This window comes from Carcharodon carcharias, chromosome 9, assembly GCF_017639515.1.
Source record: "Carcharodon carcharias isolate sCarCar2 chromosome 9, sCarCar2.pri, whole genome shotgun sequence".
NCBI classification, from domain to species: domain Eukaryota; kingdom Metazoa; phylum Chordata; class Chondrichthyes; order Lamniformes; family Lamnidae; genus Carcharodon; species Carcharodon carcharias.
Genome location: NC_054475.1, coordinates 125,937,408 through 125,961,508, shown reverse-complemented (window position 1 = coordinate 125,961,508; position 24,101 = coordinate 125,937,408). Strand labels below are relative to the sequence as shown.

At 41.8% G+C, this 24,101-nt stretch overlaps 1 protein-coding gene across 5 annotated transcripts in view; it reads left to right on the top strand.

Moving 5' to 3' along the window:
- The window catches only part of LOC121282113 (ribosomal protein S6 kinase alpha-6), a 168,430-nt gene that overhangs the window by 117,225 nt on the left and 27,104 nt on the right, over positions 1 to 24,101 (top strand). For all 5 annotated transcript variants that reach the window (XM_041195595.1, XM_041195596.1, XM_041195594.1 and 2 more), the window contains 4 exons: positions 3,466 to 3,530; positions 3,966 to 4,068; positions 15,246 to 15,370; positions 15,556 to 15,678. In XM_041195595.1, coding sequence (XP_041051529.1) covers positions 3,466 to 3,530; positions 3,966 to 4,068; positions 15,246 to 15,370; positions 15,556 to 15,678 — 416 coding nt within the window. The remainder of the gene's footprint in view (positions 1 to 3,465; positions 3,531 to 3,965; positions 4,069 to 15,245; positions 15,371 to 15,555; positions 15,679 to 24,101) is intronic.

The window sequence follows — 24,101 nt, the reverse complement described above, 5'->3', positions numbered from 1 at the left end:
TAGCAAACCTCCTCGTGAAGATGTTGGTCCCGTTCCTGTTCAGATGTAACTTGTCCAACTTGTACAGGTCCCACCTGCCCCAGAAACGGTCCCAATGCCCCAGGAATCTAAAACCCTTCCTCCTGCACCATCTCTCCAGCCATGCATTCACCTGCTCTATCCTTCTGTTCCTATACTCACTGCTGTGTGGCACGAGGAGTATTCCGGAGATTACTACCTTTGAAGCCCTTTTCAATTTCCTACTTAACTCCCTAAAGTCTACTTGCAGGACCTCATTTATTTTTATTCCTATGTCATTGATCCCAACATGGACCACGACCTCTGGGTGTTCACCCTCCCACTTCAGAATGCCCTGCAGCTGTTCCATGACATCCTTGACCCTGGCACCTGGTAGGCAACATACCACCCTGGAGTCACATCTACGGCTGCAGAAGTGCCTGTCTACTCTCCCCACTAACGCATCCCCTACCACTATTACCCTTTTACACTTCTTCCTCGCTCCCCTGAGCAGCTGGACCACCCACAGTGCCATGGCCTTCCCTCTGGTTGGCCTCTGCAGATGAACCGTCACACTCACTGTTTTCCAAGGCTGAAAAACGGTTTGCGAGTACGATGCACCCAGGGGATTCCACATCCTGAACTGTGCTATCTACAAACCTCTCAGCCTCGTGAATGCACTGTAGTGCCCCTAGCTGCTGTTCAAGTTCCAAAAACCTGGAGCTGGAGTTGCTCCAGTTGCTCCTCCTGCACAAATGGTCATCCAGACCTCCAGGAGAATCTAGTTTTTCCCACATAGCACAGGATATGCAAATCATGGAACTAGGCTCCCCAGGCATATCTTAACTAAATAGAATGTGGACTCTTGGTTTTATTTTACCCTTACTCTTGCTTGAGTATAGACTAGATGCTAGATCCTCTAGATAGACTAGATCCTCTAGGTACTGTTTCAGGGTCATCCTCTTGCACTCTCTTCTAGCTGCTGCTGACTGCCTGTCCTAGGGTGGTCCTCCTGCACTCTCCTTAGATGCTGCTGACTGCCTGTCCCAGGGTGGTCCTCTCGCACTCCAGGGTGAGCTTCAGGGTGTTTTGAAGAGGAGGTTCAAGTTGAGGTCTGCAGGGAATGGTGCTGCATGTGAAAGAAGGCCTTGGTTATGTCTATAAGGATTCTGTGCACGGCACCTGCTCCCAGTCATGTGTTTATAGTTGCAACTCCCCTTGGACTGTAGCCTCAGGGGCAGACGGAGCAAAGAGAAGGACAATTTGCTCGAAGAGAGGGGTGGAGGGAAAGCACTCAGCAGGAGGCCTTACCCACCTCTGGTCTTCAGAGAACACATCTCTTACCTCCACCTGAGCCAGGAGCAGTATGCGCTTTATGAAGGAGGTGTTCACAGAACTCTTGCCACCTCTTGCAACCAGAACCACAGCCTCAGAGCATGGTGAGGATGGCCCTGCCAATGGCTTAGCGTGAAGAACTTTACCTTCAGATCCTTCCAGGCTGGAGTAGGCAACATCTCCCAGTTCACTCTCCACTGCTGCACCAGAGCTGACAGATACTCTTTCTGCCCGGAGAGGGGAATTCATTGTGGGATTTGTTCTCTCTGAACAAAGCGAAACAGGTGGAGCATGCATGTGGCTTACTCATGATGCAGGCATGTAACTTTGTGGGTGCCACATCTCAATGTTGAGATATAATGCAGTCGCAAAGGCTACCCCTTGTTTAATATGCAGTTGGTGTGTGGTGACATTGAGCACATCAGCCTGGTAAATGCTTGGTATTCTTGCAGCTGTCATGGGGCTTCCATTCTGTACCGATCCGCTGTTTCTTCGATCTTTCGGCTACCCCATTAAACCAGAGGGTGACCGTTGGGGGTCAAGGTAACTACATTTGACTCATGACTGCAATCTGCAACCCAACCAGATGTAGCTTGTATGCATACATTGATCCATATTGCTACGAGAAACATCTTATTGACCACTGAGGTGTGAAAGCAATAGTTATGTGCCTGAGCACTCTGGAGCAGTCTTGCTAGAGTCGTGCCCCAATTCATGGTGATCTGTTGTATCCTCTAAAACCTGATCGTTGTGAAGGCACTGTGTCCAACTTATGAAATGGGGGTATGTGTTTTGCAGCAGTGTTTAGAGTGAGGGTGAGGTGAAGCTATGCATGTGAGATATGAGTTTGTGTAAGATAGAGATTTGTTGGTAGGAGAGAGAAGGGGGTATGGTGAATTGAGCAACGGGTGAGGCTCATTGTTCAGTTGTAAGGATATGGCATTTGAAGAGACATTCACTGACCTTGACTGCGCTTGGAAGGTCATTAGACTTCTTGCAGCTCTAAATCCAGGTCCTTGATGACTCTGCATTGATCTCTGTAGGGGTCTGCTCCCATTCCCTTCTATGTGCTTGTGTAGAGGGCCTTCTGGCCCCCTGTGGATACAGAACATCTCTCTCCCTGTCCATTTCCTGCACCCAGGGACTTGAGTGGTGTATCAGAAAATCTGGGAGCCTGCTCTCTGCCATGTTGCACCATCTTCACTCCTCCTTGAGGTCAGACACTAACTTCCAGTACCTCCTGCAGCCAGAATGTACCTCCTCTTTAAGAGGGGCAGGCTGGCATTGTGGTGCTCGCTTATTGGGCCCCCTGCTGAGGTGTGCAACCACTGAGCAGTATGTTTAGAACTGGGCTGCATGCCACTAACATTTAGGTTAGCAAGCGTCATAAAGTTTGCATGTTGGTTGTATTACTTTGAATGGCTGTGGGTCAATCTGGCATTGTAATCCCAGTGCCTGTTTTTGGCCTATTGAATTTTTAGCCCTTGCTCTCTTTTAGTGGTCACCTTGAATTTGATGAAACATTTGGCACAGAGCTAAAGGTAAGTAATCAAATTCCCACTTGTTCAAAAAAAAGTCTTGAATTTAATTCCAAATAAAAGCAGAATTTGTGCATTTTCTGTATTTTTCAGCAGCTATTGGAAAAACTAGGTCTTTTCCATAGTATGCCAAGGTGCATTGGAGAACACAGTAGAAAAAAGCTCATCGACCACTTCTTTTGCTTAGCTTAAAATAAAAACCATTTTCTCCCTATTTTCACATGTTGAGAAGGCCAGAGTACAATTCCAGCATACTGAAGAAAACCAACCATGTATTAGTACTCGTGCATCAAATGAAAAATGTTGCTTATAGTTGAATTTCTTCTGAAGTGTTGATATGCACTGGAAATACCTGTGCTGAAATGTGTAATTAATTTCCTACATTCCTGCACATTGTGGAGTTGGCTTGTGTAAAATGCAAACTGCCCACCGTTTTGCACTGCTTCTGCAGCATTGTGTAGTGATGTAGCAGCATTCACTTATCTCCAGTACATGGTACTTGCAAGAACAGTTAATTGTACTGGGCTGGAGATTGGCCTCTGCCCTCATACAGCCAAAACTACAAATAAACATCCCGTGATCTTAATTCTTGTAGGAGCTGGCCCTGATGGAGTTGAAGAGATCAAAAGGCATCCATTCTTTGCTACCATTGACTGGAATGTAGGTGTTTCCCATTCCAACAAGCAAGATCAAGGTCACAAAGCTGTTAAATGTAATGCTTTTTACTCCTGAAAAACCCAAGTTAAAATCTAAATGTTCATGCTTTTAACTCATTGCTTGTTTGAAAGAATTATTTCTCTGCTGTTACTGAAACACTTTTTTTAAATTATACATTTTCTGGAATACTAAAATATTTGTACTGAAATGTCATGTCGGCATAGAATTTGTAATTCTTGTGCTAATCAAATGTATGAATTCTTCTCTAAGGTCTTAGTACCCATTGCACCTGTAAATTGTCAAAGGGTGTTGAAATTATGTAAATCCTGATTTCTTTAAATATTAAAGTAACATACTTGGGTATTCATAATTGTCTACATTGTCATTCAAAATAAAGTGACCAAGACATGTGAAAATGAAGCATTCTCTTTTTCTCAGAAACTAGTCAGAAAGGAAATTCAACCTCCGTTTAAACCTGCTGCTGGTAAGCCAGAAGATACTTTCTGCTTTGATCCAGAATTTACAGCTAAAACACCAAAAGGTACAGATGATTACTCTTTTATTGTCACTATGTACAATGTGAAAACCTAACTCATTGCCTTCCCTAAAACAAAATTCATTGTGTTTTGTCATAGATATTGAAGAAAGTTTCATCTTTATAAAATAAATGCAGTATTTTGTTAAAAATTAAATATGATTTAACTTTATGCTATTTACAGTATTCATTAAAATCTGTTGCATTGTTCAAGTCATAAAGTATGCATGGATATTTAAGATGATCTCTTCTGTGATTTTTATAGTGCCTTCTTTTCACTTTTCCCACATTGTTAGTATTACATAATTTGTGTTTGTAAAGTACAAATGATTTCAGCTCTGGTATTTTAAAATAAAATTTTACATTTGTACATGTTAAAGGAAAGCATTTTTTCTTAGCTGTCCTGGCTACTGCTTCCTTTAGCTGTTAATTGGTGGTGGCTTGGTGCCATGCACATTTTCCTGATTTCTGAGAAATATTCACAGAAAGGTAATTAAGAGGAAAGATAATGGAGTTACCAAAGCTTTTGGGTGAAAGAGCTGCGTTATTTCTTCTGAAGTAATTTTAGAAGATTGAAACCCCACTAAATGAGGAATCCTCCTAGGAGCTAAATTAAAGAACAGAACGTCAAGAGTTATAACCTCTGGATCATTACCCAAGTTGCATGCAAATTGGCATACAGATAAGCAGATCAGGAGGCGAATATGTGACTAAAGGAGAGGTCTGTGAACAGATGAACTTACAAATTCGGAGCAGGAGTAAGCTACTCAACCCTTTGAGTCAGCTCCGCCATTAAATAAGACCATGGCTGATCTGATTGTAACCACCTGCCTCCCTCCAATAACCTTTCAACCTCCTTGCTTATCAAGAATCTATCTATCCCTGCCTTAAGAATATTCAGACTCTGCTTCTGCTGCCTTTTGAGGAAAAGCATTCCAAAGACACTCAACACTCTTAGAGAGAAAATTTCTCCTCATCTCTGCCTTAATTGTCAGATTCCTTATTTTTAAACAGCCACCCCGGTTCTAGATTCTCCACAAGAGGAAACATCCTCTCCACATCCACCCTGTCAAGACCCCTCAGGATCTTAAGATTTCAATCAAGTTGCCTCTTACTCTTCTAAATTCCAGTGGAGAATAGCCTAGCCTGTCCAACCTTTCCTCCTAAGGGACAGCGCACTCTTTCCTGATATTAACTTAGTAACCTTCTGAACTGCTTCCAACACATTTATATACGTCCTTAAATAAGAGGACCAATACTGAACACAGCACTCTAGATGTGGTCTCACCAGTGCCCTGTAACCTCCCTACCTTTGTATTCAATTCCACTCGCCATAAACAATAACATTCTATTAGCTTTCCTGATTACTTGCTGTAGCTGCATACTATCCTTTTGTGATTCATGCACTAGGACACCCAGATCCCTCTGTATCTCAGAGCTCTGCAGCCTCTCACCATTTAGATAATGCTTCTTTTTTTAATTCTTCCTGGTAAAATGGACAATTGCACATTTTTCCACATTATACTCCACTTACCAGACCTTTGTCCACTCACTTAACCCATCTATGTTCCTTTGTAGCCTCTCCATGTCTTCTTCACAACTTACTTTTCTACCTGTCTTTGTGTTATTAGCAAATTTTGCAAGCATACCTTTGGTCCCTTCATCCAAGTCATTTATGTAAATTGTGAAAAGTTGCGGCCCCAGCACTGATCTCTGTGGTACACCACTCATTACATACTGCCAACCAGAAAAAGACCCATTTATGCCAACTGTCTGCTTCCTGTTAGCTAGCCAATCTTCTATTCATGCCAATATGTTACCCTCTACACGATGAGCTTTTATTTTCTGCAATAACCTTCAGTGTGGCACCTTATTAAATGCCTTCTGGAAATCTCAAGTACAGTACATCCATTGGTTCCCCGTTAACCACAGCACATGATACTTCTTCAAAGAACTCAAATAAATTGGTTAAGTATGATATCCCTTTCACAAGGGATGGGGGGAGGCGATGGCGTAGTGGTATTGTCGCTGGACAAGTAACTCAGAGACCCAGGGTTATGCTCCGGGGACCCTGGGTTTGAATCCCACCATGGCAGGTGGTGGAATTTGAATTCAATAAAAATCTGGAATTAAGTTTAATGATGACCATGAAACCATTGTTGATTGTTGTAAAAACCCATCTGATTCACTGATGTCCCTTAGGGAAGGAAATCTGGCGTCCTTACCTGGTCGGGCCTACATGTGACTCCAGACCCACAGCAATGTGATTGGCTCTTAAATGCCCTCTGAAATGGCTGAGCAAGCCACTCAGTTGTAAAAAGCCGCTACAAAGTCACAAAAAAGGAATGAAACTAGACGGACCATCCGTCATTGACCTAGGCACCGGAAATGACGACGGCCATCGCAGCCCTGTCGACCCTGCAAATTCCTCCTTCATATTTGGGGGCTAGTGCCAAATTTTGGAGAGCTGACTCACAGACTAGTCAAGCAACAGTCTGACAGTTATCCTCACGGAATCATACCTTACAGATAATGTCCCAGATATCACCATCACCATCTCATGGCTTCAGGTCAAATATGGGCAAGGAAGCTTCCTGCTGATTGCCATGTACCACCCTCCCTTAGCTGATGAATCGGTGCTCCTCCATGTTGAACATCCCTTGGAGGAAGTACTGAGGGTGGCAAGGGTGTAGAATGTACTCTGGGTGGGGGACTTCAATGTGCATCACCAAGAGTGGCTCGGTAGCGCCACTGCTGACCGAGGTGGCTGAGTCCTAAATGAGATAGCTGCTAGTCTGGGTCTGCAGCAGGTGAAGGAACCAACAAGAGGGAAAAATGTATTTGATCCCATCTTCACCAAGCTGCCTGCCGCAGATGCATCTGTCCATGACAGTATTGGTAGGAGTGACCACCGCACAGTCATTGTGGAGACGAAGTCCCACTTTTACATTGAGGATACCCTCCATCGTGTTGTGTGGCACTACCACTGTGCTGAATGGGATAGATTTCGATCAGATCTAGCAACTCAAGACTGGGCATCCATGAGGTGTTGTGGGCCATCAGCAGCAGCAGAATTGTACTCGAACACAATCTGTAACCTCACAGCCCAGCTATATCCCCCACTTTACCATTACCATCAAGACAGGAGATCAACTCTGGTTCAATGAAGAGTGCATGAGGGCATGCCAGGAGGCATGAGGGTATGCACCAGGCATACCTAAAAATGAGGTGTCAACCTGGTGAGGTGATAACACAGGACCACTTGGGTGCCAAACAGCATAAGCAGCAAGTGATATACAGAGCTAAGCAATCCCACAACCATATCAGATCTGAGCTCTGCAGTCCTGCCACGTCCAGCCGTGAATGGTGGTGGACAATTAAACAACTCACTGGAGGAGGAGCCTCCACAAATATCCCTATCCTCAATGATGGAGGAGCCCAGTCCAGCAGTGCAAAAGATAATATTGAAGCATTCGCAACAATCTTCAGCCAGAAGTGCCAAGTGGATGATCCATCTCTGCCTCCTCCCCAGCATCACAGATGCCAGTCTTCAGCCAATTCAATTCACTCTACATGGTATCAAGAAACAGCTGAAGGCATTGGATACTGCAAATGGGCCCTGACAATATTCCAGCAATTGTACTGAAGACGTGCTCCAGAACTTGCCGGGTCCCTAGCCAAGCTGTTCCAGTACAGCTACAACACTGGCATTTACCCAGCAATGTGGAAAATTGTCCAGGTATGTCCTGTACACAAAAAAAGCAGGACAAATCCAACTGGGCCAGTTACCGCCCCATCAATCTACTCTCCATCAGTAAAGTAATGGAAGAGGTCATCAACGGTATTATCAAGCAGCATTTTGGGTTCCGCGAAGGCCACTCAGCTCCTGACCTCATTACAGCCTTGGTTCAAACATGGACAAAATAACTGAACTCCTGAGGTGAGATGAGGATGACTGCCCTTGACATCAAGGCAGCATTTGACCGCGTGTGGCATCAAGGAGCCTTAGCAAAACTGGAGTTAATGGGAATCGGGGGAAAGCTCTCTGCTGATTGAAGTCATACCTAGCACAAAGGAAGATGGTTGTGATTGTTGGAGGCCAGTCATCTCAGCTTCAGGACATCACTGCAGGAGTTCCTCAGGATAGTGTCCTAGGCCCAACCAATCTTCAGCTGCTTCATCTATGACTTTCCTTCCATCATAAGTTCAGATGTGGGGATGTTCGCATAATGTTCAGCACCATTTGTGACTCCTCAGATACTGAAGCAGTCCATGTCCAAATGGAGCAAGTAACACCTGGACAATATCCAGGCTTGGGCTGACAAGTGGCAAGTAACATTCGCGCCACACAAGTGTCAGGCAATGACTTTCTCCAGCCGTCGCCCCTTGATGTTCAATGGCATTACCATCACTGAATCCCCCACTGTCAACATCCTGGGGGTTACCATTGACCAGAAACTGAACTGGACTAGCCATTATAAATATTGTGGCTACAAGAGCAGGTCAGAGGCTAGGAATCACGCAACGGGTAACTTGCCTCCTGATCCCCACAGCCTGTCCACCACCTACAAGGCACAAGTCAGGGGTGTGATGGAATACTCCCCACTTGCCAGGATGAGCGCAGCTCCCACAACACTGAAGAAGCTGGACAACATCTCGGACAAAGCAGTCTGTTTGATTGGCACCCTATCCACAAGCATTCTCTCTCTCCACTACCCACGCACAATCGCAGCAGTGTGTACCATGTACAAGATCCACAGCAGTAATTCACCAAATCTAGGGAATTTTAGAAAATTAAAACTGAAGGATTCCAATTCATGAGACATAGGCATCAATATTGGGACAGTGAGGAAATATACTGTTGGGATAGACTCCACCTGAACCAGGCTGGAAGCAGGGTCCTAGTGAAAGGATAAATTAGACCTTGACAAGGACTTTAAACCAGTAAGTTGGGGATGGATGAGGGCTTATGTGGAGAAGGTAGTATTGACAATAGCTCGAAAAACTAAAGCTGAGAGAGCAGAGCAACAGTCAGAAATTGTGCGTTAGGCAGTACAGGTAAAGGGAAAACTAAAAGATGTAAATTAATGAAATCAGGAGAGAGAAGTAGGAAATGTGCGAATGAAACCGTGGAACAGAAGGACAGGTTAAGGTGTGTGACCCAAATAAGTGCTCTTTATATAAATGCATGGAGTATAAGGAACAATTTGAATAATTTGCAGGGCATATTCAACTTGGAGGTTATGATATGGTAGCCATTTCTGAGACATGACTGTAGGATGGTCAGGGCTGGAAACAAAATATACCAGATTATAAGATCTACTGGATAAGGAAAATAGAGGGAGAGGAATAGCTTTAATCATTAAAGATGGAACCTTTTCAATGATGAGAGGTAAGCATGCAGTGGGAGACTTTTAAGGGTAGAATTAAGAAATAGAAAAGAACTTAAGACTGTTGTTGGTGTTCTGTACAGGCTCCTAATAGTTGCTGTGAAGTTGTATCTTGTATAAATACTAAGATTGGACAACATGTAGCAAAGGCAGAATGGTTTTAATGGGGGATTTTAACTTTCATATAGATTGTGATAAGGAGACAAGCACATGTCAGAAGGGAAGGGAACCTCTTTGATAGTTTTCTGCAACAGTTTGACCCCAGAACCAGCAAGGGGGCAGGCCATATTCGAAATAGTCATTACTAATTACCATATTTGGTTCACAGCCTAATGGCGCATGGACATTTTATCAGCTAGTAATCATAATATGATTGAGTTCAATGCAACATTTGAAAGAGAGAAACATGAAACAGTTAATAAGATTCTAGACTTGGTTGAGTTCAATGGAATAAAATTGTGTTCACAGTAAACTAGGAAAATCTGCTGTTAGGTAAAATGATAGATCAGTGGCGGGTGTTCAAAAAAGAATTTCTGATCTAGGACAAGTTTTATATACCCAAGACCAAAACTTCTAATTGCCAAAATAAACAGGCAGGGACAACTAAAGAGAAAAGAGACAACATCTTACCAAAAGAAAAAGCTTACAAAAATGCAAAACAAAAAGCACAGATCCTGGAAAATAGGAAAGATGCAAGGAACAGCAAAGGATGACAAAACTGAGCTACAAAAAGGAAGTATGAAAAAAACTTGCAAGGGACATCAAAGTCAACACAAATTTTTAGAATTACATTAGGTAAAACAGGGCACTTAGAAGCAATGTATGCCCCTTGAAAACTGATAAGGTGATATTGTGAATGAAAATAAGGAAACAGTGGGCATGCTGGATAATTACTTTGCAAATGTATTTACAATAGGAGAGGTCAGCCTGCCAGACACCCCAAAGAAAATTACTGAATCAGGGAAAGAGGTTAAACAAAATTAATGTAAGAAGCTAACAGTTAAGGAAAAACTAAATCCTCAACACCTGATGGTTTCCACCCCAGGAAATAGATGAGAACATTGGAGATGCCTAAACTATAATCTTCCAGAGTCCTCTCTGTTTGTTAACTATTCCTTTTAGATTGGAAAATTGCCAGTGTCACTCCGCTATTTAAGAAAGATGAGAGGGGGAAACAAAGGAATTATAAACCAGTTAAGGTCTCACCTGTTGTCAGCAAATCATTAGGATCTATTCTTAAGACTAGAGTGACTGAACACTTGTAAATTTTCAGCTAACCAGAGAGAGCCTGTATGAAATTGTAATGAGTAAGCAATGCCAAATGAATTTAATTGATTTTTTTTTGAAGAGGGGGCTAAAGTGGTGGACAGGTGAATGTTTGTTTATCTTATTTATGTAGACTTTCAGAAAGCATTTGATGAAGATTTTCCCACGAGACTGTTAGCTAAAGTTGAAGCTCGCGGAATGGATGGCAAATTATTGTCCTGGTTTGATAGTGTCACACAAGACTATTGAGCAAAGTTAGAACCCATGGAATAAAAGGGACAGGGGCAACAAAGATACGAATTTATTTAGTGGCAGGAAACAGAGTAGGGTTTAACAATTTGGACTGGAGTAACGTTCACAGTGAGTTGCCAGGGGTCAGTGTTAGGACCTGTGTTCTTCCTGATATATATTAATGATGGGGACCCTGGTGTACAGGGCACAATTTCAAAATTCAAAATTTGCATAAGTTAAAACTTGGAAGGATTGCAAAACATGAGGAGGATAGTGTAGATCTTCAAATGGACATGCTGGTTGGTGGAAAGTGGGGACAAGTGACATGAAATTTAATGCAGAGAAGTGTGAAGTGATTCATTTTGGTAGGAGGAGCTTGGAGACGGTATAACATAAAAGGCACAGCTCTAAACGGGGTGCGGGAGCAGAGAGACCTGGGTGTATACGTGCATAAATCGTTAAAGGTAGCAGGACAGGTTGAGAGAGCAGTTAAGGTGGCAGGACAGGGTCGAGAGAGCAGTTAATGAAGCATACGACATCCTGGACTTTATTGATAGGGGCACAGAGTACAAAAACAAAAGTTATGTTAAACCTGTATAAAATGCTGGTTCAACCTCAATTGGAATTCTGGGCACCACACTTTGGGAAGGGTGTGAAGGCATTAGAGAGCTTGCAGAAAAGATTCGTAAAAACGGTGCCATTGATGAGGAACTTCAGTTCTGTCGATAGATTGGAGAAATCAAGGTTGAGAGCAGATTTCATCGAGGTATTCAAAATCATGAGGTATTGGGATAGGATAGATAGGGAGAAACTGTTCCTATTGGTGAAAGGATGGAGAACCAGAGGGCACAGATTTAAGATATTTGGCAAAAAAAGCATTGGTGACATGAGGAAAACCATTTTCACACAGTGAGCGGTTCCTGAGAGTGTGGTAGAGGCAGGTTCAATTAAGACATTCAAGAAGGAATTGGGATTATCTGAAAAGGAATAATGTTCAAGGCTATGGGGAGAAGGCAGAGAGAGCCAGCGTAGACACGGTGGGCTGAATGGTCACCCCCTGTGCTGTAACTTCTAAGATTCTATGGTTGGGAAATTGGCTGAGCAGCCTGACTTGAGGAAATGCAGAGTAGGGATAATGGCAGGGATTCTAATTCACAGGATGTAACTATTCCTGCTAAGAACTGTTTTGGGGTCTCAAATATTGACCAATGTATTCATTAATAACTTAGATGACGGGATAGAAAGCCACATACCTATGGCATCAACAAATTTTGATATAGGTGGTAATGTAGGCAGTGCAGATGGAAGTGTAAAATTACAAAGATATTAATAAATTAAATGACTCAGCGAAATTGTGGCAAATTGATTTCGATATCAGCAAATGTGAGGCCATTCTCTTTGACCAGAACATGGGTAGCACTGGGTACTTTCTAAATGGCAAAAAAGAGCTAGTAATATTGGAGGTTCAAGAAGACCTTGAGATCCAGGTACATTGATCCCTAAAATTTAATGAGCAGGTTGAGAAAATATTCAAAAAGGCTGGCCTTTATATCTAAAGGAATAGAATACAAGTGGGTAGAAGTCATGCTTCAGCTATATTTTAAAAAAAAAACCTGGTTAGACCACACCTGGAACATTGTGAGCAGTTTTGGGCACCACATCTTACAAAAGATATATTGGCCTTGAAGGGTGTGAGCGGATTGTGAATTACTCGATTGATATCTGGACTCCCAAGAGGGGAGATTGCACAAACTTGGGTTGGGATCCCTTGAAATTAGAATGTGAGTGGGTGATTTAATCGAAGTTTTCAAGATACCAAGGGGAATGAGTAGAGTAGATAAACTACTTCCTTTGGCTGGTTGGAGATTCTAGAATTAAAATTAGAGCCAGCCCTTTCAGGCAATTAATGCTTGAGTAATCTTTACATTTAAAACTGAAATTTTTGTTGACCTAATGGTATTAAGGGATATAGGACCAAGGCCAGCATAGTTGCACATCAGTCATTATGAATGGTGAAATAGGCATGAGGGTCTAGATAACCTACACCTATTCCTACATTGGTAAGTTTTCTACAAAATTTCTTTTCAAATTTAGTCCTATGTTTAGTATTTTGTAATGATGCCAACCTTCTGACATATATTATGCAAAACAAATTCTTTTACTGTGGGTTTATTTAGGGAAGAATAAAGTTGGGGATTTTAGTTCTGTTGATGGAACCCAATCCCTCAGAAGCAGTTTAAAAATGAATTATATCTGCATTCATGCCTTCCTACTCATCTCACACATGTTTCTGCATGTGAATATGGAAGGAAGTGTTTCTGGGTTCATATGAGAGCATGTTGTCAATGCAGGTAGATTGTGACTGACACATCTTCAGGTTTTTATTGGTTGAACACTATAGTTCAAACCCTTTCTGCATTTATACTAAATTCTTTAGTCCACTGTGTAATGAACTCTGATACTTACCTTGAGTTTAGATCGGGAGTTCGGGAACCACAGTTCCCAGCGGACCTCAGGTCTTCTGTGTCAGCTGGGAAAGAACCGCATATACACAGTTTGTTCATCTTCACATCCTTAGACTGGGAACCAGCCCTGTGCACGTGCGCAGAAGAAAAAGAAAAGTGAAACAGCACAAAACTGCAGGTTACGTGACCTGAAGACTAGCACCATTCAAGAGAAGGTGTCCTAGGGAGCAGGACACTGGGAGGGGACAGGGCGAAGATCCCAAATGAAGAAGATTCCAAAGCAGGGAGTGGGGCAAAAGCAGTTTCCAAAAGAAGGTCCCAGGAAATACAGAGATTAGAAGCAGATCCCGTTAAATAAAGTTAAGAAAAAGGAGCAGAGCAGTAGACTCAGAGAGAGCTATGAGGAGCAGATTTGAAGCAAAGTGGGCTTGAGAGAAGCACTGAAGGTCCAAGAGGGCAGTCGAAGGTTGCTGACTTCATGCTGTGGGCAGTAAGGGCAAAGGTACTCTTTTTAAACAGTGATGTTCTGCTTGATACGGCCGAAGATCTGAAAGTGTGCTTGTGAGGTGAAGCTTGAGTGTACCCAGCGAACCAGGGGAAAGGAATCTTGGAAGGCAAGATTGAAACCCTGGAGGTGGATCCTTGTTGAAACCATCCAATTGGGAGCGAAGTTTGGAGAGAATTCCAAGGTGAGTTCTTCAAACGTGGATATTGGAAACCCTCGTGAGAAAGGCAGAGTTTCAGTGAGACTGGTTGGTTCATTGTGTGACAAGTGTGTGGGTGCGCTGTTGAGAAATCCATAGAATCCGCTTTGGTTGCATCTGCCAATTAATTTGGAGTGTGGTGTGTCTCACCACAATTCGCCAGTTAGCTTGCATGTACTGCACACTTACCCTGCATATTAGAGTATAAGATGGATGTGGTAAATTGTCTTATCTTTCCTAATTTGTATGTGTCTGTAGAGATATAGCTGAGATGAAGGAATAGTGAATATTTGAATCATTTTCTTGTGTTTGTGTTGAGATCTTTCAACCTTTTTGTCTGGTGTAATGTTGTTCATTTTTCTTGTTGAATAAATGTTTTATTCTTTGTGTTAAAAGTTCATCAGTAGACTCCAGTGGACTTGTTCAGTAATTTACCTCTATAATTTCTAAAAAAAAATTAAAGTTAGGATTTATAAAGCCAGGTTTCACTCTGGAATCTGACTTGCCCAATATTAACATCAGCTGGGATCGTAACAACTGTATTAGCAGAGATGCTTGTCCATTTGGAATAAATTAGTCATTGTGTTAAAATAGCTGGCACAGGAATATAATCTGAGCAGGTAAAGGGTTTATGTGCTAATCTTCCGACACTAATTTCAAGGCCCAAATCTTTAAATTGGGATCTGTGATAGTGATCCATTGGTTATTATAGATCCCTTTTTTGACAGTTATATGATAGCTCCTGACAGAGTTGTGGCGGTACTTAACGGGCAACAGGCATTTATTTCAGAATATGTGACTTCTGCAATGTTTGAAATCTCAGGTGAAATTGTATCAGGTCTTGAGTAGAAAAGTACCATTTTGTTCTAAGGATAGCTTTTAATTTGTGGATAGAAATGTTTAATTTAAAAGAACATTCAAGTGATATTTAACTACACTCTTTAAGTAACTTGTTTCTGGGAATTGTACTTGTGTTGTAATGTTAGCTTGTCATTTTAATATCTCAAAGATTGAATTTTATTAAGTGTACATGTACAGGAGTTCAGAGATTGTCATATCTAGAATTACAATATTCATAATTATTATTCAAAGAAATGATTGGCAATTGAATGTTTTTCCTTTGTTAGATTCACCTGGAATTCCACCAAGTGCTAATGCACATCAGCTCTTCAGAGGTTTTAGTTTTGTTGCAACTAGTGCAGTGGAAGAAGTCCAAAGCAACCCACTTACAGCAGTACACCCTATTGTACAGGTAAGATGCATAGATGGCCAAATACCAAGCAATTGTGATGCTAAACTTATAAAACCTCTATAGACTACATGCTAATTCTGGGCAAGATTTTGTATTTTAAAAATAACTCTCATATTTTTGATATGAAGGAATGCCAGAGTAAAAATCAAACCTACAGATTAATTTTTTTTGTTTGGTTGAAACAGCTGCATGGGAACAGCATGCAATTCAATGACGGATATGAGCTAAAAGAAGATATTGGAGTTGGCTCCTACTCTATCTGCAAGCGTTGTATACATAGAGTTACCAATATGGAGTTTGCAGTCAAGGTAATTAGTGAACTTAATCCTAATATGGAATGCTGAAAATTTACTGGCACATGTATAGTGTAGGTTTTTAACAATGTTTTTGTGGTCCTCTGTGTCTACCTTTCTACCTTGTTTGTCCAGTCTTAGAATTAAACTCTGCAAATAAGCTGGCTCATTACGTTTGTATTGCCTGATCAACCTTGAGTATTACTTTCTCATTATAAATTTTAACAAGCCCATGTTTTCTACGAGGTGGCTTATTGGCGGTTTGGAGATGAAAGGGATGTTTCTCCAATGAACCCGTAAAATCTATTCATGAAGCGCATATGACAAGTTACAGTTTGATTTTTCTACTTGCGTTCTGCTGTCGATTGCAAAGTAAAATCAATCTGAATGTTATTACACCATGTGTTATTGGCAGTCACAAATCATAACTATTTGCATTTTACCCTCTTGCAAATTATTCAAAGAAAATTTAATTTATTTTAACTAGATGACTTTCTATTGTTTACTGCTTTTCTTTCAGGTTTTCTAAACTACTGTCAACATCCACGTAATGTGTAACACTGAGAATAATTGTGAATTGGGTATATTGTGCATAATATATGCCACTTATCTTTGTGATAGTATGGGGTAAATTTTGGAGACGTGACTCTCATCACCCACAAAGTTTAGATTTTTGATATTTTCTGGGTTCTCCCTCTCGCCGTCTCTTGTTTAGCCTCCTTCTGGCTCGCTGTTTCCCTCCCTAACCTTCCCATTTGCCACCTCTCCCACTCACCACCTCTCTCCCCGAGTCTCTTGTTCACTGCCTCTCCCTCTTGTCTCCCTCCCTCCCTGAGCCTGGTTCAGGAGAGGGAAATGGTGAGCAGGAGGGAGATAGCAAGTGGGAGGATCGGGGAAGGGAAGTGGCGAATTGAGAGAGGTGACGAGTGTGAGGGTGTGGGAGGGAGCTGGCGAGTGTGAGGGTGGGAGATAGGTAAAGTGGTGATTAGGGAGAGGCAGCAAATGGAAGGGCCGGGGGTGGAGAGGAAAATGACAAGTTGAGAGAGGCGGCGAGTAGGAGTGTTTGGGAGGAGGAGGCGGGAGAAATGGCGAGTTGAGTGAGGCAGCAAGTAAGAGATTCCAGGAGGGAGGCAGTGAACGGGAGTGTTGGGAAGAGGTGAGCCGGGAGAGGTGACAAGCCTGAGGCAGGAGGTTAGTTGAAGGAAAATTTTGAGAATTCTTAAGTTATTAAGAGAGGATTTTTTTCGACCACTTACTACCACTGATCTAGTCATTCTGCTGCAGCAGGTTTTGTAGAATTATTAAAGGAAGATTGATTCCAGGGAGTATGTGAAAATAAAAACAGAAAATGCTAGAAAGATTCAGCAGGTCTGACAGCATCTGTGGAAAGAGAAACAGAGTTAACGTTTTGAGTCCATATGACTCTTCAGAGCTGGAGAGTAGAAATGTGATGAAATTTATACTGCTTAAGGGGAGGTGAAGCTGGTTAGAAGGTCAGCGATAGATGGGGGCTAAGGAGAGATTGACAAAGATGTCATGGACAAAAAGACAAAGGAGGTGTTAATGGTAGTGGTAAGGGCTAAAGAAAGTGCTAATAATGGCATAAAGAACAACATGGAACAAGTAACAGATAGCCATTTAGGGGAAGGAGTGGGGGGATGGGGTGGTGATTGGGGAAAAAGGATAGAAAAAGGGATAAAGGGGATAAACAATGAACAAATGGATAAAAATAAGTAGATAAAAAATAAAAATAAATTTAAAATAAGGGATCGGAAAAGGGGTGAAGATAGAGGAAAGAGCTCATAATCTGAAATTGTTGAACTCAATGTGAAGTCCGGAAGGCTGTAAAGTGCCTAATCGGAAGATGAGGTGCTGTTCCTCCAGTTTGTGTTGGGCTTCACCGGAACTTTGCAGTAGGCCAAGGATGGACATGTGGACAAAAGAGCAGGATGGGGTGTTGAAATGGCAAGTAACAGGAATGTCTGGGTCATGCTTGCAGGCAGACCGAAGGTGCTCCACAAAGCGATCACTCAGTCTGCGTTTGGCCTCCCTAATGTAGAGAAGACTGCATGGGGAGCAGTGAATGCAGTGGACCAAATTGAAGGAGGTGCAAGTGAAGCACTGCTTCACTTGAAAGGAGTGTTTGGGGGTTTGGACGGTGAGCAAATAAAGGGGCAGGTGTTGCGCCTTCTGCAATGGTAAGGCAATAAGATGTTGGGCATGATGGAGAAGTGGACCAGGGTGTCCCGGAGGGAACGATCCCTACGGAATACTGACGGGGTGAGGTTTGGTGGTGGCATCATGCTGGAGTTGGTGGAAATGATGGATGATTATCGTTTGAATGCAGAAACTGGTGGGGTAGAAAGTGCGGACAAGGGAGACCCTATTATGGTTCTGGGAGGGAGGGGAAAGTGTGAGGGCGGAGGCGCGGGACATGAGTTGGACACGGCTGAGGGCCCTGTCAACCACCGTGGGTGGGAAACCTCGGTTGATGAAGGAGGAGGGCATGTCAGATGCACTGTTTTGAAAAGTGGCATCATCGGAACAGGTGCAATGGAGGTAAAGGAACTGAGAGAATGGATTCCTTACAGGAAGCAGGGTGTGAGGAGCTGTAGTTGAGGTAGCTGTGGGACTTAGTGGGCTTGTAATGAATATTGATGGACAGCCTGTCACCAGAAATGAAGATAGAGTGGTCAAGGAAGGGAAGGGAAATGTTGGAGATGGGCCATATGAAGGTGGTAGAGGTGTTGGAAGCAAAATTGATAATTTTTTCATGGCCCAGATGAGAACATGAAGCAGCACTGAAACAGTCATTGATATACCAGAAAAAGAGTTGAGAGGGGACCTGAGTAGGACTGGAATGAGGAAAGTTACATATATCCCATAAGAGACAGATTTTCAACATCCGCAGTATTTTGATTTTATCTTTAAGTTTGTGAAAATGTTTGGATTCCTAGCCCAGGTCTCCAAATACTAATGCAAAGGTTGTTGTGAGGTTTAAACATTAAACATTAAACAAGGACATTTTAAACCTTGCATTCTTCCAAATACCTGTACTACCTCTCCCCAATTTACTGTTGTATATATTGTGAGAGACAGTTTACTTTAAAAATGGTGAACCTGTTTATTATTGCACATTTTTTAAATTTAAAAAGATCTGTAGGTAGAATAAATGTCACTACCTCCCCAAAAATTAACTGAACAGTCATTTGTCCTCCTCTTTTCACCACATCACACTCTTCCCTAGTTCTCAGATGTCGTTTCCAGCACCCTGCCCCCCCGCCCCGCCAAACACATATTCACTGAATTTACATGGAAGCTGTGTCTCTCCGAGTTTTACCTGGGTCATGAGAGCCAACCCCTCTCCAAATGCAGAGATATTTTATTTCTACCTGATTGTTTGTTGATGTGAAGAAACAACTAAGCTATTTTTATCATTATTCATAGTAGTTTTAAGTAAAGAAAGCACTTTAGTAAGCTGAAAAAATAAATAGCCTTTTCCATATTTTCAGTCAATTCAAATGACAAGGCTGCTTTAGCTCTTTCTATTTTACCCAAGAGTGAAGTTTTTTGGGATTGTCTTAAAGGAACAAAGTGAGGTAGAGAGGCAGAGACCTGTAGGGGGAGTATTCCAGAGTTTGAAGTTTAGGCAACTGAAGGTACAGCAATTAAAATCGCAGATGCACAGGAGGCCAGAATTCGAGAAGCATAGATAACTTGGAGTGATGTGGGGTGGAAGGGATTACGGAGCTGAGGATGGAAGGAAGCCATGGATAGATTTGAAAAAAAGGTCGAGAATTTTAATATCAAGACGCTGCTTGACCGGGAACCGATGTAGGTCATGTTGCTTGACTGGGAGCCAATGTTGGCACTTTCTGGCCCACTCTGTGTCAGATGCTGATGACATTTCAAAATGGCAACCACCCACACACTGTTCACATTTATGCTCAGTGTATAAGCTGACCTCTGTTTTTGGAGGGATTTTCTGAGGCTTCAAAGGTTGACTTATACACCGACATCTACGATATTTATCCCAGCTCTGGTTTTCTGTTAGCCAATGTGTATCCGTGCTAACACAGTGCTCTCCAATACCATGAGCTCTTATGTTGTGCAATTACCTTTTATGTGATACTTTATCAAACGCTTTTTGGAAACTCAATTGCGCTACACCTACTGTTTCTCTTTCATCCAGTGTGCTTATTACATCCTCAAAGAACTAACAAATTTTTGAAGCCTCTAATGAATTTGTCTACAAATTTGCCCTTAGCACAAAGCATTTCCTGATCAATGGCTTAGAGCTGGTTTGGTTCCTCATATTTTATCACCAATTTGTTGTGACATCCCACTATTACAGGAGCTGAATACATGGTTATGGCGCCATCATCTTGATGCTGTGCTGTTCCTCTTGAAGGAATTATTGGAACTGTTTGAAGAAAATTTAATTCCTTTCAGTGTGCTGTACTTGAAAGACAACATTGTTAATAACTTCAGCAAATATTTCACCATTTTAAAATGAGCAAAAATAGCTAACTTGCTTTGTTGGTGACATCACATGATTTTATCCACCGCAGTGGTTCAACACAGTGCAACTTTCAGATCCATGAGTACTTGTTGAAAAACATCATCAAACTAGAGTTGTATGTAATGCGATTCTGTTGAATTAGACACTGGGATTTATAAGTACACTAATGCACAGTTGTGAATCTTGTGAGTGTGTCCTGCTGAGAGAACTTTCAGATCACTTGATTTTTATTCTGTGCCTTCATGCATCCAGCTATAAATCTTAATCATCACTAAATGTAGGCTGATTTACATTATGGTCACCTCTTATAGTCAGTGCTTAAAATATAGGCGCAAACAGCGGTGATTGGGGAAGTTTGTTCTGAAGGCTTCTGCCCCATCCAAATGTAAGTTTGCCAGCTGTATTCATCTACAGGCAGTATGGAAAGCTGATAAATGACATAACATATGTGTCACACAAGGGCCAGGCAATAATCATCTGCAATGAGAGAGAATCTAACCATGTCTCCTTGACATTCAATAGCATTGGGCATAGGAATCTGGCGGTGAATAACTCACCACCTTACTCCCCAAAGCCTGTCCACAATCTACAAGGCACAAGTCAGGAGTGTGATAGAATACTCTCCCCTCGCCTGGATGAGTGCACCTCCAACAACACTCGAAGCTTGACACCATCCAAGACAAAGCAGCCCACTGGATTGGCACCCCATCTACAAACATTCACTCTCTCCGCCACCAACGCACAGTAGCAATAGTGTGTACTATCTACAAGATGCACTGCAGAAACTCACCAAGGCTCCTTAGACAGCACCTTCCAAACTCATGACCAAATAGAAGGACAAGGGCAGCAAATACATGGGAACACCAGAATCTGAAAGTTCCCCTGCAAGCCACGCACCATCCTGACTTAGAAATGTAATGCCATTCCTTCACTGTCGCTGAGCCAAAATCCTGGAACTCCCTCCCTAACAGCACTGTTGGTGTACCTATACCACATGGACTGCAGCGGTTCAAGAAGGCAGCTCACCATCACCACCTTGAGGGTAATATGGGATGGGGAATAAATGCCAGCTTAGCCAGTGTTATCTACATGCCTTAAATGAGTAAAAAAAAAATCTTAATGCCTTTGTTTAACAACAATCAATCTCAGATTTAGCATTAACAATCGATGTAGCATCAATTGCTGTTTGTGGAAAGTGTTCCAAACCTTCAGCACCCCATGGATGCAGAAGCGTTTCCTAATTTCACTCATGTTCATGCTCTAATTTTTTAACTTTTCCCCTTAATTCTACATTCCCCAAACAACAGAAATAGTTTATCTCTATCTACCATACCTGTTCACCTTAATATTGTAGAAACTTTGATCAAGTAACCTCATAGCATTCAAAATTTCAGGGAATACTACACTAGTTTGTGCAATCTCTCCTTGTAATTTAACCATTGGAATCCAGGTATCATTCTGGTAAACCTATGCTGCACTCCCTCCAAGTACAAGATGTCCTTCCTAAGATGTCCCCAAAACTGCCCACAGTACAACAACTTATAGTGCCTTTAATCTTTATAAAGCACTATAAAACCAAATATGACACCGAGCCACATAAGGAGCTATCAGTTAAGGTGACGAAAAACTTGATCGAAGAGGTTTTAAGGAGCATCTCTAAAAGAGGAAAGTGAGGTGAAGAGGTGTAGGGAGGGAATTCCAGAGCTTATGGTCTAGTCAACTACACCAGTGGTGCAACAAGTAAAATTGAGGTTTCATAAGAGGCCAGAATTAAAGGAACACTGATACCTTGAGGTTGTGGAGCTGGAGGAGATTACAGAGAGAGGAGCGAAGTCATAGAGGATTTAAAAACGAGAATAGTTGCATGACTGGGAGCCAATTTAGGTCAGTGAGTACAGGGGTATTGGACTTGGTACAAATTAAGACATGGGCAGCAGAGTTTTGGATGACCTCGAGTTTACGGAAGGTAAAATGTAGGAGACCAGGCAAGAGTGTGTTTGAATAGTCAAGCCTATGTGTGTACTCCACATGTAGTCTAATGAAAGCTTTGTGTAGCTGTAGTACAACTTCTGCCCCCTTGTGTTCTTAATCTTTTAAGAAGGCAACTGACTTTGCCTTAAGGGCAAAGATTGGCATTTCATTGGCCGTGTTGATTATTTACTGTGCCCGTTCCTGACATTTTAATCATGTGTCTGGACCTCCAAGTCTCTTTGGACCTCCAATGTTTCTAGCTTTTCACTGTATAGCAAATACTCTGTACAATCCTGAAGTGGATGACCTCCTATTTGCCTACCTTGTGGCAAATGGATTTCAATTTTGCCCAGTCATTTCATGTATTAATATCTCTGTTTCTATCTACGCTGCTCGCAACCACACACATCTTTGACAATGGCAAACTTGGATATGTGGCTTCTATCCCATCACTTAAGTTGTTAACAAATATGGTCAACACAGATTCACATCCTGCCAATTATCCCATGTTTGTTTTGCCACACTGCCATTTTCCTAACTAGATCAATAACTTGTCCTCAATTTTATGAGCTTCAACTTCAGCTATCTTTTATGAGAGATTTTGCCTTCACATGCCTTCAGAAAGTCCATATAAATAACATCCATAGACATTTCCTTGTGCACTACTTTAATCACCACTTCAGTAAACTCAGTCAGGTTCATTAGACATGACCGATCCTTTATAAATCTATGCTGGCCCTCTAATCAGCTGAAAATTTTCAAGGTGTTCAATCTCTTTATTTATAATTATAGACTCTAATAATTTCCTGACAACAGGCTAACCGGTCTATAATTTTCTGGTTTTCCCCCTCCTTTTTTAAATGGTGATGTGCAATCTTTTAATCGAAAGGAATGGTTTCTAAATTGCGGGAACTTTGGAAGGTTATAATTGGGACAGCCACAAGGTTCTCATACATCCTTTGAAACCTGAGAGTGAAAACCATCTGCTCTTGGGGATTTATTAGCTTTCAGTGCCATTATTTTCTTCATGATTGTTATTTTGTTTTCATTAATTTTGCTGAGTCCTTGTCCCTCATTCAGTAGCTTCTTTGGGATGCTGGCATGCTATCCTCTTCCTCTACTGTAAACACCAATGCAAAATAATTATTCTGCATATTTGTCATTTACTTATTTTCATTGATAATATCAATGTTATTTGCTTTCAAGGAATCCACATTGTTTCTGACCATCCTCTTTTTTCCAATATAATTGTCAAAGATTTGGAGTTGATTTTGTTATCCTTTGCAAGTTTCTTCTCATACTCGCTTTTCTTTAGCTCTTACTATCTGTTTTGTCAACCTTTGCTGTTCTTCATATCTTTCCCATTTGTCAGTATATGTTTTATTGCATTTTTATATTCACTTTCTTTCAGTTTTATGTTGCTTCTACTAGAATCTTAGCTGTTTCCCTTTCAAATATTACGCTGAACCCGATTGTATTATAATCGCTATTAGATAAACATTCACACACTATTAGGTTGTTAACTAAATCTTGGCTCATTACTAGATCGAATGTGGCATGCCCCTTTGTTGTTTCTAGGAAATAAAGCTGTAGAAAACTATCCTAAACATACTCAAGAAATTCACCACCTTTCAGACAAGTGCTAGTCTGCTTATCCCAGCCTATATAAAAATAAATACCCCCCATTTAAAATCACTTTGCCTTTGCTACGTGCTTGTGTAGTTAATCATTAAGGCTTCTCCCCCTCTGCCATTTTCTCTATCTTTCCTGTGGACCTCATAAACCTGGTATATTTAGGCCTCAGTCCTGACTGTCTTGCAGCCATGTCTCAGTATATCTACTTTCTACATGATTCCTTATATTCCTTGCATTTGGATAAAAGAATGCTGATTTGGGTCACGCTTCTTAATCTGTCCTTGTTCTCTATTGTTTAACTCACGTTCCC